Source organism: Astyanax mexicanus, chromosome 15 (genome assembly GCF_023375975.1).
Source record: "Astyanax mexicanus isolate ESR-SI-001 chromosome 15, AstMex3_surface, whole genome shotgun sequence".
NCBI classification, from domain to species: domain Eukaryota; kingdom Metazoa; phylum Chordata; class Actinopteri; order Characiformes; family Acestrorhamphidae; genus Astyanax; species Astyanax mexicanus.
Window position 1 is genome coordinate 33,607,788 of NC_064422.1, and position 19,963 is coordinate 33,627,750.

The 19,963-nt window shown below is 37.5% G+C and overlaps 2 protein-coding genes across 3 annotated transcripts; one reads left to right on the forward strand and one right to left on the reverse strand.

Moving 5' to 3' along the window:
* Positions 1 to 1,371: 1,371 nt before the first annotated feature.
* Positions 1,372 to 12,655, forward strand: tap2t (transporter associated with antigen processing, subunit type t, teleost specific). Its single transcript, XM_007259334.4, has 12 exons — positions 1,372 to 1,644; positions 3,285 to 3,829; positions 4,463 to 4,577; positions 4,795 to 4,925; positions 5,087 to 5,292; positions 6,105 to 6,302; positions 6,497 to 6,625; positions 7,595 to 7,774; positions 7,955 to 8,128; positions 8,751 to 8,910; positions 9,025 to 9,161; positions 9,998 to 12,655. Exons 2-12 carry the CDS (start codon positions 3,301 to 3,303, stop codon positions 10,205 to 10,207), a joined length of 2,169 nt encoding a protein of 722 aa, XP_007259396.3. The 5' UTR covers positions 1,372 to 1,644; positions 3,285 to 3,300; the 3' UTR covers positions 10,208 to 12,655.
* Positions 12,656 to 13,468: 813 nt separating this feature from the next.
* faap100 (FA core complex associated protein 100) lies at positions 13,469 to 19,963 on the reverse strand. 2 transcript variants are annotated; one of them, XM_022669034.2, is made up of 10 exons: positions 19,724 to 19,963; positions 18,642 to 18,760; positions 18,026 to 18,483; positions 17,849 to 17,950; positions 17,354 to 17,599; positions 17,014 to 17,170; positions 15,554 to 16,421; positions 15,032 to 15,148; positions 14,802 to 14,888; positions 13,469 to 13,894 (listed from the first exon to the last, which is right to left on the reverse strand). In XM_022669034.2, exons 1-10 carry the CDS (start codon positions 19,868 to 19,870, stop codon positions 13,772 to 13,774), a joined length of 2,424 nt encoding a protein of 807 aa, XP_022524755.2. In that variant the 5' UTR covers positions 19,871 to 19,963; the 3' UTR covers positions 13,469 to 13,771. The 2 variants fall into 2 exon arrangements, with proteins under 2 accessions (XP_022524755.2, XP_007259397.3); XM_007259335.4 differs by having other exon boundaries at positions 17,849 to 18,483.

Genomic DNA, 19,963 nt, shown 5'->3' on the forward strand with positions numbered 1-19,963 from the left:
AATTCAAACATTGTGAAGACATAAATAAAAGCATCAACAGCTGACGCAAATATATCAGAAAACCACAAGAAGATACAAAGCAGAAACAGACAAATAATAAACAAAGTAGGTAAAAATAATCTTGAAAAAGTACAAAAAAAATAAAATAAATAAAAACGCAAGCCAGAGGAAATGTAACTCTTACATTGTATACAAAAATAACGTATAACATAACATATACAAAAAACATAAAATCTAAACAAATGAAATTTCTTCTGAAGTTGTGTCCTTGTAAATAAAACATTTATGTTTTTAAAACCTTAAAAAGCCTTAGGGTCAGTATAAATATAACATGCCTTTTCTATATCCAGCATAGTTGTTTAATTTCATTCAAAGCAAATACATTTATCAAGATTTACTCTAAATTAGCCCATTAATACAAATATAGAGGAATATTAACATTCATTGTAAATAAATTGTAAATTTGTTTTTTCATTATATACATTTTTTTAATGGTGGTGTTTTTTTTTGCCATGTCTGCAGTGCTGCCTGGTTAAGTTAAATTATTCATTTAAATAGTTAAATAACAGTTTTCAAACAATTGATATTTTCTTCAAGTTTTGATTATGCTGTGTGATGGGCAGTGCTGCACCACTGGCCACCGGCAGAGGGAGCTCAGCGACAACATTATGAGTGTAACCTAAAAATATTACTATATAACATGTTAGGATTATAACAGTTGATAATCAATTATTTATTCGGCTGAAGAGTTATCAAAAGGAAAAGGATATATTGACTTATTTACTATTTTCCCCTATTTATATATGAGTATTTCCCCTTTGTTTTATTTGGTCTCTTGCATACAAATATATTCTCAATGACAAAATAAACTGAACTGCTATATAAAATCTTGATCTATATGCTATAAATCTAGATGCTACCCGGTTAATACTATTTTGTGTACATTCTTTTAAATATAAGTGACGCGTGTGTTTTCTGTAACCTTGCTTATTGAGTCCATTGAACAATTATTGTTATTGTGTATTTTTCTTTTTGGATTGATCTTTTTTTTAGATTGAAGAAAAAGTTGGGTGAGGAAATTACCCTCAAAGTCTAATATATATTACATAATTTTAATGACCCTTTATTTGACCACAAGGAGAGATAACTATATATACTTACGACAAATTTCAGGTTATTTCAGCCATTTCTCATTTTCTGCAAATAAGTGTTATATATGAGAATATATTTTTACTCGGAATTTGAGAGAAATGTTGTCTGTAGTTTAATAAATAAAGAATATTATAATATATATTTTTTCCAGAGCAGTATACTTCCTGGGGGAGGGGCAGGGTATTAACTCATTACTACAAACGAGCGACATCTAGCGGTGAAACTCAGGGACTGCAGGTAAATGAACAGCACAGGAATCACACCACAGGAGCACAAGGTCCAAATACATCTGTATTTATAGGTGTTTTAATGAAACTATAACGGGACAGAAGGCGAGGTTTAGCAGGGGAAGCGTGTGTTTGATTTTGGTGGTCTGCGCTGATGCAGTTTAAGCTGCCTGGTGGAAGCAGACGCGGAGTTTCAGTGTGAAAATAAAAGTGAAAGTAAAACTGATATTGGGACACGGATCGAAACTCCAGCGGACTGACAACGGTAAGACCATCTGTCTGCTTTTATTTAGATTTTACTTGTTTTAAGTTGAGCTGTGTACGACCCCTGCGACAGAAACATGCAGCTATAATGATTAGCTTTTATTAGCTATAGCTAACAGGCTGATAGAGAGCAGCACTGACTGCCTGTTGTCCACAGATCTGTTTCTCTAATCAGGAAACTCAGGCTTTAGATCCTTATAAAGGCCTTTCCAGGCTAGTTAACTACCTGGACTTGTGTTTAATTATGATTAGAAAGTGGGCTTCCCAGATGTGCCCTGTTATTACAGACCACCTAAAGTGCCACGTTTAGATACACCTTCTCATTCAATGTTTTATTTTTTTAATATGTTTCCTACATTGTGAATTAATACTAAACTCATCCAGACTATGTAGGAACACATAAGGAATCATGTAGTAACTTAAAAGTGTTAAATAAACCAAAAGAGAAAACTCTTGCTCTTTCTCTCCTGGGGTGGTCCTCATGAGGACTAGTTTCATCATGACGTTTTTGATGGTCTTTGCGACTGCACTTGAGGACACTTTCAAAGTTATTAATTTAAGTTAAGTTAAGTAATGTAACGCTTCTCTTACAAAAAATTAGATTAATCAAGTGTACTATTAGTATAACTTACTTATTTTAAACTAAAATTAAGCACATATACTTTCAGTTTATTTTTTTGTACTTATCAGTGACATACTAACCATAATTATATTTAAGTATACAGCTTATACTGAAAAAGATACAGAAAAGTCTAGGTATATTTGGTATATACTTGTATTTAATCTTTTAATGAAGGTATACTGCTCTGAAAAAAAAAACTGAGACCACTTTAGTTTATGAATTAGTTTCTCTGATTTTTCTATTTATAGGTATATGTTTGAGTAAAATGAACATGTTTTGTTCTATAAACTATGGACATTTCTCCCAAATTTCAAATAAAAATATTGTCATTTAGAACATTTATTGGCAGAAAATGAGAATATGCTGAAATAACAAAAATATGCAGAGCTTTCAGACTTATAGACAAATAATGCAAATAAAAACTTCAAATTCATAAAGTTTACAGATAAAGAGTTCAGAAATCAATCATTTGTAGAAAAACCCTGGTTTTCATGCATCTTGGCATGTTCTCCTCCACCAGTCGTACACACTGCTTTTGGACAACTTAGACAACTTTGGACAACAAACAGTTCAGCTTGGTTTGATGGCTGTGATCATCTATCTTCCTCTTGATTATATTCCAAAGGTTTTCAATTTGGTAAAATCAAATATTCATAAATAGATCTAAACTAATCTAATAAATCTAAATAAAAACTAGCTTAACTTAATGGATTTTAAAGGTTGTGTGACAGAAGTGATTATTTTAAATTATGACGGTGATGTTCAGACTTTTCATTCTAAACAACAAGAAGCATGTTGTCTGATTGACTAGAATGTAAACCTGCAGCCACACCAGCCATTTTTGAATATGACTGGACATCCCTGAGCTATAACTATGAGCCTAGATTTTACATTTCTACTAACCCGGTGCAGTAACTGACGAGTTAAAGCAAAAGTAAAGCAGTCTGCCATAGCATTGTCTGGAAAAGCAAATGTCCATTGTATTTCATTTGTCTCATTATTTTTCATTTATTCTGCAGAGTAAATGGTACCTCCATGATGGCTCATCCCACTGAAAGAGCTGCAGTGCGAGCGTGTGCACTTCTCCTGGGCTGTGACCTGATCCTCTGGCTGATTCTGGTAGCAGGACTTCTGTGGTTTGAAGGCACCTTTATCCTCAGCTTGAGCTGGATATGGGCATTCAGGGCTGTCTGCTGGTTCCTGCTTAATCAAGTCGGTTCAGTGCTTGTGGAGAAGATTGTCCAACCTCTGCTGAAGCGCTGGGTTGTTTTGCTGTGTTTTTTGCCTCCTGTGTTTGATACTGTGCAGACGCTGGTTCCAGGAGGAGCATGTGGTTTCTGTCCTGTTCCTGATGCAGGCATGGTAATCCTGAGTGCAGTGACTGCCACACTGGTATATATGGTGTGGGAGATGGCATTCCCCTCTAATGACTCTAAAAAGGATGCAAAAAAGGAGAAGAAAGACCAAGAGGCCAAAGCTCTCCTAATGAGAGTGATTCACTACTCCAGAGCAGACTACCTTCACCTGGGGGCCGCCTTTATTTTTCTCATCTTGGCTGCTTTATGTAAGTTTTCCAGTATTTCAACTAGAGCTGGACGACATGGTAAAAATATTGGATCCTTATAATTAAATAATTTGTCACAGTACATAATATTTATCACATTTTCACACACAGAGTAAATGCATTAGTAGCATCAGATTCTTTAAAAAACACATTTAATTACTACAGTTATTTAAATACAGTGTATTTGAAGCCCTGCTGAAAGTTTAGCATATACAGTATTGACATAATATTTATCTTTAGACTTTATATTAGTAATATTGAGCTTTTTTACACTGTGACTTTTTTACTCGCTAAGGATAATTGATTAATAATTAAAATGAAAACAATATAAAATCTAACATTGTGACAAATACCTGTCCGTGGTGTTCTGTGGACTTTAAAAGGCTAAATGGTCATGGATCACAAGTCAGAATGTTTCCACTCCTATTTATGTGGATGATGAATACATCACTGGTCCCCAGTCGTGGTCTTGTACTTGCACATATCTTAGTATTATCTCAAACAACTAATTCAGTGATTAGTAACACTGTATAACCGTGCTTATGGATCAGCCACAAAGACATGCATTCACACTGACGGATTTTTTATTTTTAAGTTAAGTCATTAAGGAAATTAAGGATTTTTCTTTTGCAGTTGAGTCATTTATTCCTTACTATGTGGGGAAAATCATTGATGTCTTGAAGGGAGACTACCAGCATAGTACCTTCATGTGGGCCATTGGGCTCATGTCACTCTACTCTTTTGGAAGGTAGGTGTATTTGTGTCACTGGTGTGCTTATTAATAGCATTATCAGACTCATATGTTTAGATATATTTATTTATCTGCAATCTGCATCTACTTACAAATACTGGATATATCAGCATCAGCACAAAAGTCACATATTGGTGCATGGCTATTTATTGTTACTGTTTTTCTAAATGTGTTTAAATGTTCTCTATATAATAATGTGTACTATTTCTCTCAGCTCCTTGTTTTCTGGCTTGCGAGGAGGCATGTTCATGTGCAGCCTGAGCAGATTAAACAGGAGAATTCGACACATGTTGTTTCAGAACCTAATGAAGCAGGAAATTAGCTTCTTTGAAGACAACAAACCAGGTGAATTATCCAAACATAATTTAGCGTTTATGACTCCTGCGGGGGCAACAGCCATGCAGATTGAGTTAAACTTCTATTACATTACCTATTGAAGTGCTTTAAATCATTTTTAATTTTCCATTATTGTAGATAGTAAATAAATCTTTCTCTTTCCCTTGTAGGAAGTCTAACATCCCGGCTGGTTTCTGACACTGATAAGATGGGCCGTTCTATAGCCATGAATGTGAATGTGCTTCTGCGGAGCCTTGTGAAGACGTGTAGCATGCTCGTCTCCATGCTGAGTCTGTCCTGGCAACTCACAATCCTTACATGTGTGGAGATGCCTCTGCTCGCTGTGCTGCAGAACAATTACAACACATTAGCCCAGGTAATGTGCCCTTGTGGTCATGCTGCAGTCATAACACACTGGGAAAAGCTGAATGTTGGAAAACTGCTAACAGTTTTCCATTTAATGACTGTTCTACATTTCATGGTGACATCTTTTATTGTTTACTACAAAAATAAGGATATTTAAAAATAAGTTACTGTGATTTTGTTGGTCGATTGTGTAGAGAAGACTTTCTTCTAGATTTGGGAGCAAATCTGAGGATTTAATTGCATTCAGCAGCAAGAATATTAGTGATTACAGGATGCTTATCTCCAACTCCCAACTCATTCCAAAAATACTGGATGGAGAACCATCATTCCAGAGAACACAGAACCACTGCTTCATTATATACAAGCTGTGTGCTTGTGCATTTGTTCATCCATGTCAGCAACTCACCCACTCACTAGGATTCCACCAAAATTACATGCTGACATGCATGTGTGAATTGCATGTAGAGATGTAATTATGTAATGTTATTAAATTGCAAAAGAAGGAGGATAATCTCTGAATCCATTCCTCTTTATTTAACATCATATACATTTGATCTCTACCTTTTTCACAAGTGTCTTCTCTTTTTTTAATCTCTCATTTCTTGCTTTTCTTACCAGAGAGAGCGGAACAGAACTTTAGCCCAAAGTTCTCCTGAGTTCTCTCTCTTGAGTCAAGTCTTCCAAATAATCACAAGCTGATTTAGAACTAGAAAACCATTAATTAGTCAAAAAGGGTCAATATTGACTAAGTATCATGTAGACCAGGAATGATCAAATTAGTGGACAGGCAGGTGCTATATGTAATCATATTCAATGTTGCAGAAAACCAACAGAGAGCTGCAGGACTGCAAGGCGGAGATTGAGCAGCTGGCTTTGTCTACAGTTGATGCTATGAAGACAGTGCGCAGTTTTAGGGCTGAAGCCCAGGAGCAGAGGAGGTATGAGGAGGCCCTGGACAGGAAGCTACAGGTTCAAACACGCAAAGGCATTTACAGTGCAGTGCACCTCCTTCTGCGCAGGGTGAGACCCCCCCCCCCAACCACATACCGGTGCAGTACAGTAAAATGTCTACCCCTATTTACACTTTGTTTATTTAGATAAACATGTATGCTGTACCATCTTGTCTATACCAGACCATATCACACAACTGAAATCTGTATTAGTTAATTGCTCACCTGTGTCTGATTACCTGTGTTTTTTGTGTCTGGGTTCAGTTTGTGTCAGTGAGCCTGAAGATCGCCATGCTGCTTCTAGGCCAAAATCTCATCACCTCTGGTCAGCTAAGCAGTGGAGGCCTCCTGGCTTTTGTGCTGTATCAGAAAGACATGGTGACCAACATGAGGGTGAGTTTTACGGTCTGAATATTTCTATTTTTTTCTTCATTTTCTCCCCAATTTACACAGCCAATTACCCAACCCACAACCCTCATTAGGACTCCCCCTATCACAAGTGATGCCCAAAACTAGGAGGGTGAAAACTAGCATATGCCTCCTCCCCCACACATGTGAAGTCAGCCACCGCTTCTTTTCGAACTGCTGCTGATCAGTAGCATTGCTGAGTAGCATCCCAGCGCACTCAGAGAAAAGCACAGCGACTCGGTTCAGATACACCAGCCCACAGATGCCTTGTGCTGATCGACATCACCCTTTGGAGTGATGTGGGAGGAGAGCGCCATCTACCCACCCAAAGAGAGCAAAGCCAATTTTGCTCCCTCAGGGCTCCGGCAGCCGATGGCAAGCAATATAAACAGGATTCGAACTGCTGCTTTCCTGATCATAGTGGCATAGTGGCACTTAGCCCGCTGGACCACTCAGAGCCCCTTGGTCTGAGTCTTTTAACCATAAATGTACACAGACATGCCAAAATCCTGGGATAGCAATATGTAAATTGATCATGAAGTGTAATCTTGTGAGTGATGTTGGACATTGACCAGTGTGCTCATGGCAAGCAAAGGCCTGATAGTGTGAGCCAGATGGATGGAAAGTTTAATTTCCGAAGTTCTAAAAGCATTTGCGATATCATGTGTACCTTGAATACGTTATAGCAGGCATTACCATCTACAATGGACAACGCAGTGGGTGGTAATGATTGTGACTGCCAGTGTCTGGCTAGAATGGTCTGTGCAATCATAAAAATCCTGTAGGTCATTTCAACCTTTTTAGCATCCATTAGATACGGAAAAATTCACGGGAAACAATTCTAGTTGCTGTCCCATGATATTTGACATGTCACTTTATTTATATGAAGCTTTACTTTTCACTGTTTTCTAAATCTAATAGATATTCCACTATGTGTTGATCTGATGTCCTCAGCATCTGGTGTATGTTTATGGAGACATCCTGAACACAGTGTGGTCAGCAGAGAAGGTGTTTCAGCTGCTTGACAGAAGAGCGACAGTAAGAGAAGCAGGCGACTTTGTTCCTCCGAAACTAGAAGGAAGACTCACGTTTGACAATGTTACCTTCTCTTATCCTTCTCGTGAGGCACTTAAGGTAACACTTTTTATTTTGCTTTGTTTTAAAAGTAAAAAAAAAAAACCACAATATATCTTTAATCTTTAATAAATTAATATTTAAATAATGCTGTGCTGTATTTCTTAAGTATCATGAAAAATAAGCATACAAGATTTCACCTAATTTCATCATTCAATCATCGTCATGTTGTTATATCAGTCTGTAAGTCTGGAGCTGAAACCCGGGAAGATGACCGCGCTGGTGGGCCCGTCTGGTGGAGGGAAGAGTACTTGCGTTAGTCTGCTGCAGAGGTTTTATGAGCCTCAGAAAGGAGAAGTGCTATTAGACGGTGTTCCAATTTATCGCTACCAGCAACGGTACCTGTGCAGTCAGGTGAGCAATAGAACATACCAATTTAAGATGTTTAATGATTTGTATTGATTTACAGCTTTTACAATTATGTTTTTGAAGTTTGTTTTTTATGGGGACACCAGAAAGAGTAGCTTTTGTGTTTTTTACAGCTAATTGGGATCCACTGTATCCACTGTAACAATCTATCTTCATTCATATTTTGTAATTATTACAGAGTCTCACGGGATAGTTTGTCTATCCTCAGTGTCCTCTCAGCATGGGGTTAGATAGCAAAAGAGATTAATGCCAGTCAGTTAGCTTTTAGCCTAGGAAGGATACCTCCCTGCTTACCTAGGTGGGTTATTTTGCTTGCCGCTTTAAAATTCCCTTTCTGATATATGGTTAGCTCTAGCTTAATTTAGTGCAGTTTGTTTTGAAGGAAGCCAAACTGATAAAAGTGAATTTTGACCACAATAATAGAGCTGTTAATAAATGTTCATATGAGTACGAGAGAGTATGTACTTTTGCATGTACTATACTATACTATACTATACTATACTATACTACAGTATATTAGTTGAATAAAAAACCATAACAGAGTAGCCCAATATCTAAATCAAAATGTTTTATTGGTATTTCACTTTATATTTTTCCATTGTCACAGATGGCAGCTGTGTCCCAGAATCCCGAGCTCTTCTCTGGCTCAATAAAGTACAATATTGAGTACGGGCTACATGGCTGCTCTGAAGAGAGAGTGCAAGATGCAGCAAAGAAAGCTAGTGTGAACAAGTTCATTCATAATATGGATCAAGGCTATGATACAGGTGAAAACATTGAACTGATTTGTTCTTTTGTAAAATGTTTTGTCTTATGTATATAGCATGGATCTACAACTGATGTTCATTCCCCTATTTCTACTGTCTGTTACATTGCTTCAGATGTTGGACAGCGTGGGGAGAGGCTGTCTTCAGGACAGAAGCAGTGCATTGCTATTGCCAGAGCTATGATAAGGACTCCAAAAATACTAATTCTTGATGAAGCCACCAGCAAGTTGGACAGCAACACTCAGCATGCGGTATGTTTATTCATACAGTGCTCTTGATAAGGTTTGGAACAAAGACACATTTTACTATCATACACCCCTCAAAACGTCAAATCAGACAAGCCCTGTCACTGTCCATGTTTAAAACCAGGCTAAAGACTCATTTTTATTCCTTGGCTTTTAACCAAATTTAAGATTTTGTTCTTGTTTTATTTATTTATTTATTATTTATTTTATTTCTGTTATTATTTTGTTTAACTTTTACTTTACTTAGCTCATAGATTTATCTAAAACTAATCTTTATTGATATCTATATTTTAATTTGTCTTATTGTTTCTAGTATTTTGTTTTGTCCTATAATTTGCCATGTACAGCACTTTGTTGCAGCTGTTGTTGTTTTTAAAGTGCTCTATAAATAAAGTTGAGTTGAGAAATCACACAAATTAAATTTTATTTATTTGTGATTATTGAGCTCACTAGTGCTTTCTTTAGTCTACTTGATGATATTCCTCATGACTAATATTGGTAATCCCAGATCAGACTGATGTCTCTTTTTTATTCACATATTCCAGCCAAACAATAACTTAACTTTCTTTAATTGGCAATATTTACTAATAACAGTGGTGATTAGTCTCCAAAGGTGTTTGAAACCTAGGTACCTAGGTCAGCCTAGGTATTTTACACCTGCACTACAGAGGCAATGGAACACACCTGAGCACATATAAACCCATGTGAAGCTAAATGTCACAATCATTATGGTGTCCTGAAATTATGGGTCTGTGTAAAAGTTTCTATGGGCTATTTTTTAAGTTATAAATCACTTTCAGACAAACCACATTCAGTTTGCTATTTTCCCAATCTCTTCCCAGGTTCAGCAAGCCCTCTCAGGTGCAGCAGGTCAGACCGTACTGGTGGTGGCACATCGCTTGCAGACTATAGAGAAAGCAGACCACATCATCTACATGGAAGATGGGAAGATTGTGGAACAAGGAACACACGAGCAGCTCATGTCCAAAAAAGGAAGCTATTATGAGCTTAGGGAGAAACTGTTTACACTGGATTCAGATCAACAAAACTAAAAACACTGTAGTTAGTCATGGAATATTAATAGCTTTTCTGAGTGATGTATAATTTTATGCAGTTTTTACTGGACATTTTCCTGGATATGCACATCATGTCCAAAAAGAACCAAACACTCGATTCAAAATTTCTGTTAATAAAAGTGCACCTATTGAGGGCGCATATATTTATTTGCTCACACAGCTATATGGGTGTAAAGCCTGCATTTAGCTGTGGATCAGTAGAATTGTGTTCTATGGATTGATGGAACTCCTGATGGTAAATGTGTTCTGGGTTGAGATTGTGATCGAGAAGTTCTCCTTTAACATCAGTACTGGTCCTCACTAAAGCTCTTATGACTGAAGGCAGTGAAATAATGACAATATTGGCCCAATATCTTTGGTCAATTCATGTCACAAGTAGGGTTGCAACGGTATGAGATTTTCACGGTATGATAACCGTCTCGGAAAATACCGCGGTATCACGGTTATCACGGTATCACAGTTTGTTACATATATTATTAAACTGACCCTTAAAGAAATTACAACAAAGTTTTTTTGTTCAATTAACTATTTATTGTAGAAACTACACCATCAGGTGAAGGAAACCATGTTTTTCCACTACTCCTAAGGGCATTAAGAGTGTATATATATATAAAAAAAGTTGGTATATAACCAGATACTGCAGAAAGAGGGGATTTATTTCTGACATGATCCTCACAATAGAGATTTCTATTTTAAGGCTTTCACACCTTAAAACCTTCAACATATGAAAAACAGGCACGTCAGAATTTGAAAATTAACGCATGTAAATGAATGGCGTCTTTCACATCCAGTCCGGCCAGGACCTTTACACGGACACGTGAATCCATCGTAGCACGCACTTCACGCCTGTACCTGCGTGCCCAAATTTCGGATAACTCAGCGCTTTTGCGGGCGCTTACCGCATGGGTTGTGCACGACTACAAAGAAGTTTTATTTAGGTTATTTAGGTAAAATTATAAACTGAACACATACTTTGCGCTGCACAGCGGGGTGGTGTTCTCGGAGATGGGAGAACAGGTTTGATGTATTTCCTCCTTTAGCTGTGACTACGGCCACATTGATTACAAGCTTGTTGATTACAAGATTACAAGTCTGTTTTCAGGCTGTTTGAATGAGCGAAATATGATCAGAATTATGTTAATTAACACTAACATAGAAGCATAGAACTATTATTTAATAAAAATGATTTTTAAGAACAGCTAAACACAGTGCGGAGAAGTTCACGTGCGAGAGAGAGAGATTTGCGTGTTCTGATGTGAGCTACTCACAGGTAAAGGTTCTCTTTTATCTCCTCGTGCTCATTTTAGTCCAATTCATAATTCTGCAGTTTCTCAGTGTTTTCTGTCGTGTTTTGCGGCTAGCGCGAGCGCTTACAACTAACACCGCGGACCGCGAGGTGCAGCCGCGCTGCCGCTGTTATGCCGAATCCGACTCCCTGCTCAATCCGACTCCAGCTTCGCGGACAGAATCGGCACAACACCTCCCGCTGTAGAACTGCGGGAGTGAAAACAGCGCTTATAAATAAGTTAGTTAAGTTTCACTTTCAGTTTTCGTTATTTGGTTCGTTTTCATGAACAATAATAATTGGTTACTTAGCATTAACATTGTGACTATCACACCAGAGCTTTATTTAAAAATAAAATATATAATTAAAAAACAGATGCCTACATCTCAGACTATTTTCTGGAGCCCAACCCGACCCGGCCCGAGGAATGTGGTGGGAAATCTCGGCCCGAACGGACCCGATTTCGGGTCGGTCCTCGGGTCAGGTCTGGTTCGGGCAGAGAATCTAAGCTCTAGTCTGATGCACTTTCTGCCGTTCTCACCACTGTGTGCTGAGTAGCTGAAGCGGAGCAGAGTTGCGCATGCGCGGGTGACTTTCTCCGCTGGCTTGCGTTTTACCGGTAATAAGCAAACACACACGGTATGATAACCGTGCATTTTAATACCACGGTATACCGTGAAACCGGTTACCGCTGCAACCCTAGTCACAAGAGTAGAGGCTGTACACAAACCACTAATTAATATTCTTGATATCAGAGGGACTGTTATAGGAACAACTGTCTTCATCTGTTCCTGTTGTATTGTGTGCATGTTTGAATTTTACTTTTCTTGTTCCAGTTCCCTAAAAGCATTTTTCTGTATAATATTAACTGGTAAAGAAAGTGTTAAGTGAGATGCTTTTAAAATTTTATGTATTTACTAGGGGTGTCACGATTTCGATATTTTATCGAAATTGATCGAAATCATGTCATGGTCTCGATCATCGAAGTCAAAAAGATGATCAATGATCCCTCCCTCTAAGCTACAGAAGCACACGCGCTCGCTATGCAAATGGCGCAGCACACTGTAGCCGACGCCGCGGTCACTGTGACTGCTCAAAGAGCAGCCCTTTCTCCAGAGAATGTGGACATTCTCATCTCCAAAACCTTGAAAATATAAAAATAACATTAGTTTTTTGTCTAGAGTCAAATATGTCAATAGTTTTGGTGCCTTAAGGAGCATCTTTCTCTCAGATAAAGTTAATAATATATCTTTGTTAAAGAAAAAAAATTGTCATCCTCAGGGACCGAGTCTTATTTTTCAGGTTTAACTGTTATGGTAGGATAGAGTTCAGTTTGTTAAGGCTCTAATTGTTCTATTATTTTGTACATGACTGTTCCTGTATTTTTTTTATTATTTATTTTATGTTGCACATTGCTGTTTTATAGTGCACACTGTTACCAAAAACCAATGACTGACCATAGACTAATTTCAAACTGGCATAGGCCTCTCTGCTGTAAAAAAAGAAAACGAGAATTGAATCGAATCGTGACCCTAAAATCGGAAATAAAATCGAATTGAGGATTTAGAGAATCGTGACACCCCTAGTATTTACTGATTTGAAGGAAGCTGCTGGAGATATTTTTCTGCTGTTTCACAGCTCTCTACATGGAGGAACATGGAATAATATAAAAAAAATCTCTTGTTGAAATGTTTTGTTTATAATAACAAATTTGTAAGCTTCATTGTTTATGTGCTACAGAAGATAAAAGATAATCTCTTGCACCCTCTTACAGTATTTTAACAGGCCGTTGCAGCAGTATTGTTTTACAGTTGTCATTTTAAAATGTAGGCGTTTTCAGTTGTAGGCTGGTCTTCATATTTTTGGTTTTGTCATACCTCAAATATGTAAATGGAGTTCAAATAAAAAATTCTAAATAAACTGTCATAAATGACAAGACTTTTCATGAGATGTCATGTAGCATGGTATGTCAGTTTATTCTATTAATTACAAATTGTTAAACAAATTTATATTTATATTATATTAGAACATTGTCATATATTTATTATGATATTTAGAAATTCATTTGAACAGTAAAACCATGAACTGCTTAAAATCAAAGCATTCTAAAATCTGCAGGACTTTTTTGTATACCTCCATAGACTGAAATTAAATGAACCCACCATATATACCATATTCTACAGTGGGCTGTCCAAAAATGCTCCATTAAATTAGAAAATTCACCGTTATACTTTTAATTTCCTTTTTTCATGCAGTCAGAGAATGAGCAGTGGGTGCTTTCTGAGCTCCAAGTAGAGAGGAAACAGTGAAGTCCTTGTCTTAATCACTCCTCCAAAAGCAGCTGAAGCACGAGAGTCCTGCAAGTCCTTGTAAAGAGACTAAACAAGAAAGCACGCTGTTAATATGTGACAGTATGAAACACTAATATTAGTAGTAGTAACACATTGAAAAAGAGAAGGTGTGTCCAAACTTTTGGCCTGTATATAAAAAAAAGAGTAATAAAAGAGAATAGCATCTTATTTCATTCTAGCGAGACGTTGTAATGCAAAATAACCCTAATCAGGTTTGCATGAAATCTTATATTACTGTACCCCAACTAGGGGTGGGTGACATGGCCCTAAAATAATATCACAATATTTCATGGTATTTCTGTGATAACAATACTCTTAGCGATATGACAAAACACTGAATTAAAAAAAAAATTGAAAAATACACTACTATAACAAAATGAAAACTACATTTTAGTACTGCATATATCATGATATGGCGCATACTTAACTGAGATTAAAAAAAAAAAAATACAAGAATTTTATCAGATTTGTAACAGAGGTCAATGATCCAGAATGTCATGATACTAATAATACACTCCACATATCTTCATATATCCAGAACTGAAGTAAAATAAAATAATGATACTGGACAGATACAATCTGTCTCAAGTACACATATATTCGGAAATGAGAACAGTGTACATATTTCTTTTGCTAATACAACAAAAATGTAAAAGTAGTTGGCAATTTTATTGCGTACCCCAACAGCCCTCACCCTTCTTTTACAACTTGTCCAGAAAATCATGTGTAACAAACGTATTTTATAGATGTATTTTATTTTATAGATAAGTGCAAATTACATTTTTAGACTATAGGGGAGCCCAAAAGCAAGTATGACAAATTCTCCTCTAATAGAAGGCTGCTTTAAAAAACAAACTTAAGATATTAAACATATCTTGGCTGATTGACTACAATTGAGGTAACATAGTGGACAAAAAAAAGGCTTGGGTTTTACCTCAGCATGTCGAATGGTCTCACACAAATACTGTCCTCTTAAATGTGCAGGGCTCACACTTTTCACTGAAGCATCTTGTAGAAGGCCCTTAATGTTAAAAATACATTAATGAAATCATGGGCTAAATCAGTTCAGTAGACTTCTATTTTACAATAAGGTGTACTGGATAATTGTACTAGATATTTGTATTCTATTATACAATAAGGTGTACTAGATTTGTGAATATGCACCTGCACACGTCGCAGCACAGCATGGTGTAGTCCACATACTGCGGACATTGAGGAGCTTTCCATCTGAACCTCCACAGCAGATAGGGGTCCTTCAGAGTTAACGTCACTTAGGATAACCTGGATAAGAGACATTAGGACAAGTAGTAGTAGACCGTGGAGGTGTTAGCCTTCCAGAGTGCACATTAGGGTTAAGATTGATTAATCTTTTTTTTTTATTAATCATAACTGCAATATGAGTTTTACACAACAAACACATCGAAAAAACAGCTCTTTATGCTGCATATGGTGCCCTTGTGTTGTGACAAAATAAGGCTGGAGGCAGAGCACACAGTGAATGAAAACACCAAACACAAGCTTTTAGGCCTGAGAAAAAATAGTACAACCAAACTGATGAAAAGTGCTGAAAAATTTGAGGAGCTCAAACTAACTAAGCAGTCTATTAGTCTACATTTAATATATTCTAGATTTTATGTCTAAATTCAGTGGTTGAGATGTAAAGTCATTTAACAACTTTAAGCTCACCTCTTTGGTCAACAATCTGACTGGTTGTCCGTCCAGCCCACGGGCACACAGCACTGGACCCTCAACAAGATTTTGTCCCTTTGCTTCAGATGTTCCTGATATCAGCCATCTCAGCACAGAAATGCACAGTGCTGCAGTGCTACAGTCATGGAAACCAAGCCAGGTCTTTAGAAGCTCTGAGGATATCTGTATAGCTACAACATGGGGACCAGACTGTGGCATAGGCTGTTCCTTCATGCAAATCCGCCTAGAGCTGAGGAAGAAATGTGTGGCTTCCCACGCTGTATTTTGTTCGGGAATCACACCATGTGATGCTGGCTCTCCTATCCTTAAAGAATCTATCCAGTCCAGAGTCAAAGTGTTCAGAGCGAGACTAATGCAGCCTTTATCTGCTAGATGCTGAGATACTGGGTCACCACTGGATTCTTTAGAGTGCAGTAATGACTGTAGGGAGAAGACAAGGAAGCAGTGGATTTTGACCGGGAGAAATAGCTCGGCTCCAACATCGAGGGGTACACTCACATCAACTTTCTGACCCCAGTCTAGCTTCTTCAAAGCAAAGGAGTAAGTTCTAGAAGAGCCCTCAGCTCTGAGGGAATGGGGTGACTCAATTTCAACGCAGAGTGTCCAACCTTCCTCCAGTGCAGAATTGCTAGAGTTTTCCAATGAACACGTAAGAACTAAAGTGTCTTTCTGCAGCAGAGTACTCCACTTAGCTGTGCCATGACAGCTGATTGGTGGCTTGCAGTCGCTACCTTTTTGGTCTTTTTTCTGAGAATTTAGAAGCAGGTTGCAGATGTTGATGACTTGATTCAAATGCTTGAGCACATTATTATTCACCTGCAGCTGGTGCTTCAGTGATGATGCTCTGGTAGGGGGAAACATAGTTGAATAGAACAGATGAACAACATGGCATTTTTAAGACAAGCATTTTGAGCATAGTGTTGGTATATTTAGTGGTTAGAAGACTAAACACAAATAATACTGAAGCTATCTGGGGGGAAATCAATTATCTGAGGGGGGCTTGACAGAATCTTGACACAAATATTTTACCAGAGGGTAGAAGTTCAAAGAGAGGTTGGGTTTCGATGGGACTATGGATGTTCCCAGATTTGATCAGTCCAATTATTTTGTCCCCAGATCCTCTTAATGCTAACATCAGCTGTTACTTATGCGGTCTGTCTTTGTGTTTGCATAATTAATAACATAGCCGCACATTTTAGTTATGATGAGCAGCTAATAAATACTGCAGTAAAATGTAGTTTTTCTAAAATTATGTAAAACAGGTTCACACTGCAGACTCTAACTGAGCTTTGATTTACCTTCTGAGAACTAAAACAAAGATTCTGAAATGGATTTCAGGTCCATTAAAATATGCCTGGACTGGCCTCAATCAAGCCACTGGAAAAGCTCGGACTAACTTTTTCCCACATGTTCTTTTTGAATAGAAGTAATCTCACCTCTCCCAAACATTTCCAATCCCAGCCAAGAGGTCTTTCACTGTTTGGCCCACTTGTGTTGAAGTAATCTTAGATGCAGAGTCTTTTTCTGTCCTTTGAGGAACTGTCACCTGAAGGAGTCTCCCACTCAGACACAAAGCCAGCAACTGCACACAGCCTGCAATTCATAAACACATACATTTACATTAGAATAGAATTAAGTCTTTCAGTAAAATGAGGGATGTTATCAAGGCATTGGACTGATATTGTAAACATAAAAACTTAGACACAACACCATATCACCAGTGTTTACTCATGGTTTCGGTAAAAGATAAAAACAGCTTTGTACCAGTTACTGTACCTGTTGGTGTAATTAGAGGCTCAGCTAGTGCGATCACTCGGCACACACTCAGACTAACAGCACTCTGAAAGGGAAGAGTCCGCCTCTCTGGTTGCTTTTCTTTTGCTGCTGATAAGGATGATGATGGTGATGTTGCAGAACTGTTCAGCTGCACAGTCAGCAAGTGTGTAGAGGTACTGTAGTATAGGTTTTCTCCATCTACACAAGCACACACCACAGGTCCCCGCACAGTCTGCTCAATGAAACCTTACAGATAATTGGAGCATGTATTAGATGATAAATGACAAACAGAAATCAAAACTTTATTACAAGCAGCATAAAAACACATGTATTCTGACCTAGAGCTGCATAATGTATTGTTTAAGCATTGTCATCGTCATATTTAATGCATAACATGGATATATATATAATGACATGTTGGATCTCCTTTAAATGTAAAAATGTTGAAACTATACCAAATACATTCTATTTTATGCAGATCACTGCAAAACTTACTGTAATCTGCTGCTTTTCCATCAGAGTTTGCTTTATTAGCCCTGATCAGCAGAATTCGACCCATCTGACCGGCCACTACCAGACACTGCGGCCCCTGCTCTCCTGTGACAGAAGTCCCAATAAATGTTACTGACTGCTCGAGACTGTGGAGCATCCTGATCCGTGGTCTCTGCTCACCGCATGATGGGAGGAGAGGGGGGAAACAGAAGAGACGTCCATCAGGTAAACCACAAAGAACTACTGGAGAATGAGCAAGCGATGCATCAACTCCGAACAAGAGCCGGAATAGGAGAGGCTCAAGATAGAAATGATGTTGATGGGTGCATCGCTTAGATGCAGAGTCTTTGCTAGGGTAAATGCAGCAAACTCTTGCATCCTCTGTAGTGTGAGGGATCGTTGTTGCAACAGCAGGGACTTGCAAACCTGCCCGCTTTCGATAGTCTATAGCTCTTGTTGAACAGTTTGGTACTTCATAGAAGTCAAAACTCCAAAAGGACTCTTGCAGACCGACTGTGACAATGATGCCCTCTACTAGAATGAATGATTGCAAATTCCTGTCCTCGACAACCAGAGAATCCCTGGATACTGTGGACACAATACAGTCGTCACAATTCTGTGTTGTCTGAGAGTGAGAGCTGTAAAAACACACACACACAAAAAGAGAATTTAAAGAAACATGTCAGGCTTTAATATTGAAAATAACAAGACATAAAAACCATGATTAAATGTGTTTTAACAAATTCAAGTGGATTGACATATAAATATAACTTTGACTTTGAACAATGTGCATTACCTGGATTCCAGGGAGAGAGTAGTACAATACAGTCCATCATTCTGGCAAAGAGCATAAAGGTGACTCTTATCATCACTTAACGCAAAGGAGGTCACTGGAGAATCAAACTGCAGGATCGTCTAAAACGTATCATAACATTTTCTCTCACAAGTCTTGATAAACACAAACATGAGATCAGAAAAGCTGAAATATAGCAAATCCATATACTTCATACACTTTCAGCACTGTGCAAAAAGCAGACACAATTCTTAATTTAATAGAACTTCATTAACATCTGCTAAGTGTAAACTAAATATTTCGCAGGAAGAGAAAAATACAGTTACAAAATATATATATATATATATTGTATGCAAAACTTTGGATACCTGTGCTCTTTGATATATGGAAGATTAATAATCCAACACAGGAAAGACAATTAAATGTGTAAAAGTATACATGTATGTGTCCCAATATAATTAGTATAATATAATTAACTTGTTTATAATCTGCTTTGAAAAATATGCAACAAAATAAAGGTACATAACAGCCGTTAGCCTGTTATCCATTTACTGTAGGTCTGGACGATAGTGGTAAAATTTATATCACAATTTATCTCTTAATTTCTGTCAATATGATATAATTTTGATATTGATACAAACTATATAAAAGCCCTTGGTGTATGTAATCACACACTGATAGAGCTGGGTGATATGGCAAAACATTATATACAGTTTTTAAAGATAATCTCATGATACACAGTATTTTTCATGATTTGACAAAACGTGGACAAAATACAACATTATTAGGATTTTTTAAACACTCTCTGTAATGAAATGTAGTTACAGTTGGTTCAGTGTTCTTTAGGTACTAATGGTATCCTCGTTATTCATATCGTCTATACAATAAGAAATGTATCACGATATGATAAAATATTGATATATTGTCCAGCTCTATCTTCATTGATACTAAATGAATGTGGTTTCTCTGACTTTTTCACAGCACACAGTGCTTTAATACATGTATTTATTATTAAAACAGATCAATAATATGAATAAATGATTATTAATTATTTTATATAGTTAGATAATAACTGGTATACTTGCCTTAACCCGTTTGTGTTGAGCAGTAAAGAGCAGCAGGTCTCTGGAGCCGGTGGTGAGCAGCACTTCAGTCCCAGAGTGAAGAACTTCTCCACAGAGTAAATCACCAAACTCAGCCCAGCAGCTCACGGAGCTCCTCACCCGCTCCATTACCCCCCTACCACCTACCACCTACTCACCACTGCCCGTCCACAGCCCGCATAACTGCACATTTAATATCGCTCTCTGACACTTTAAGACTTT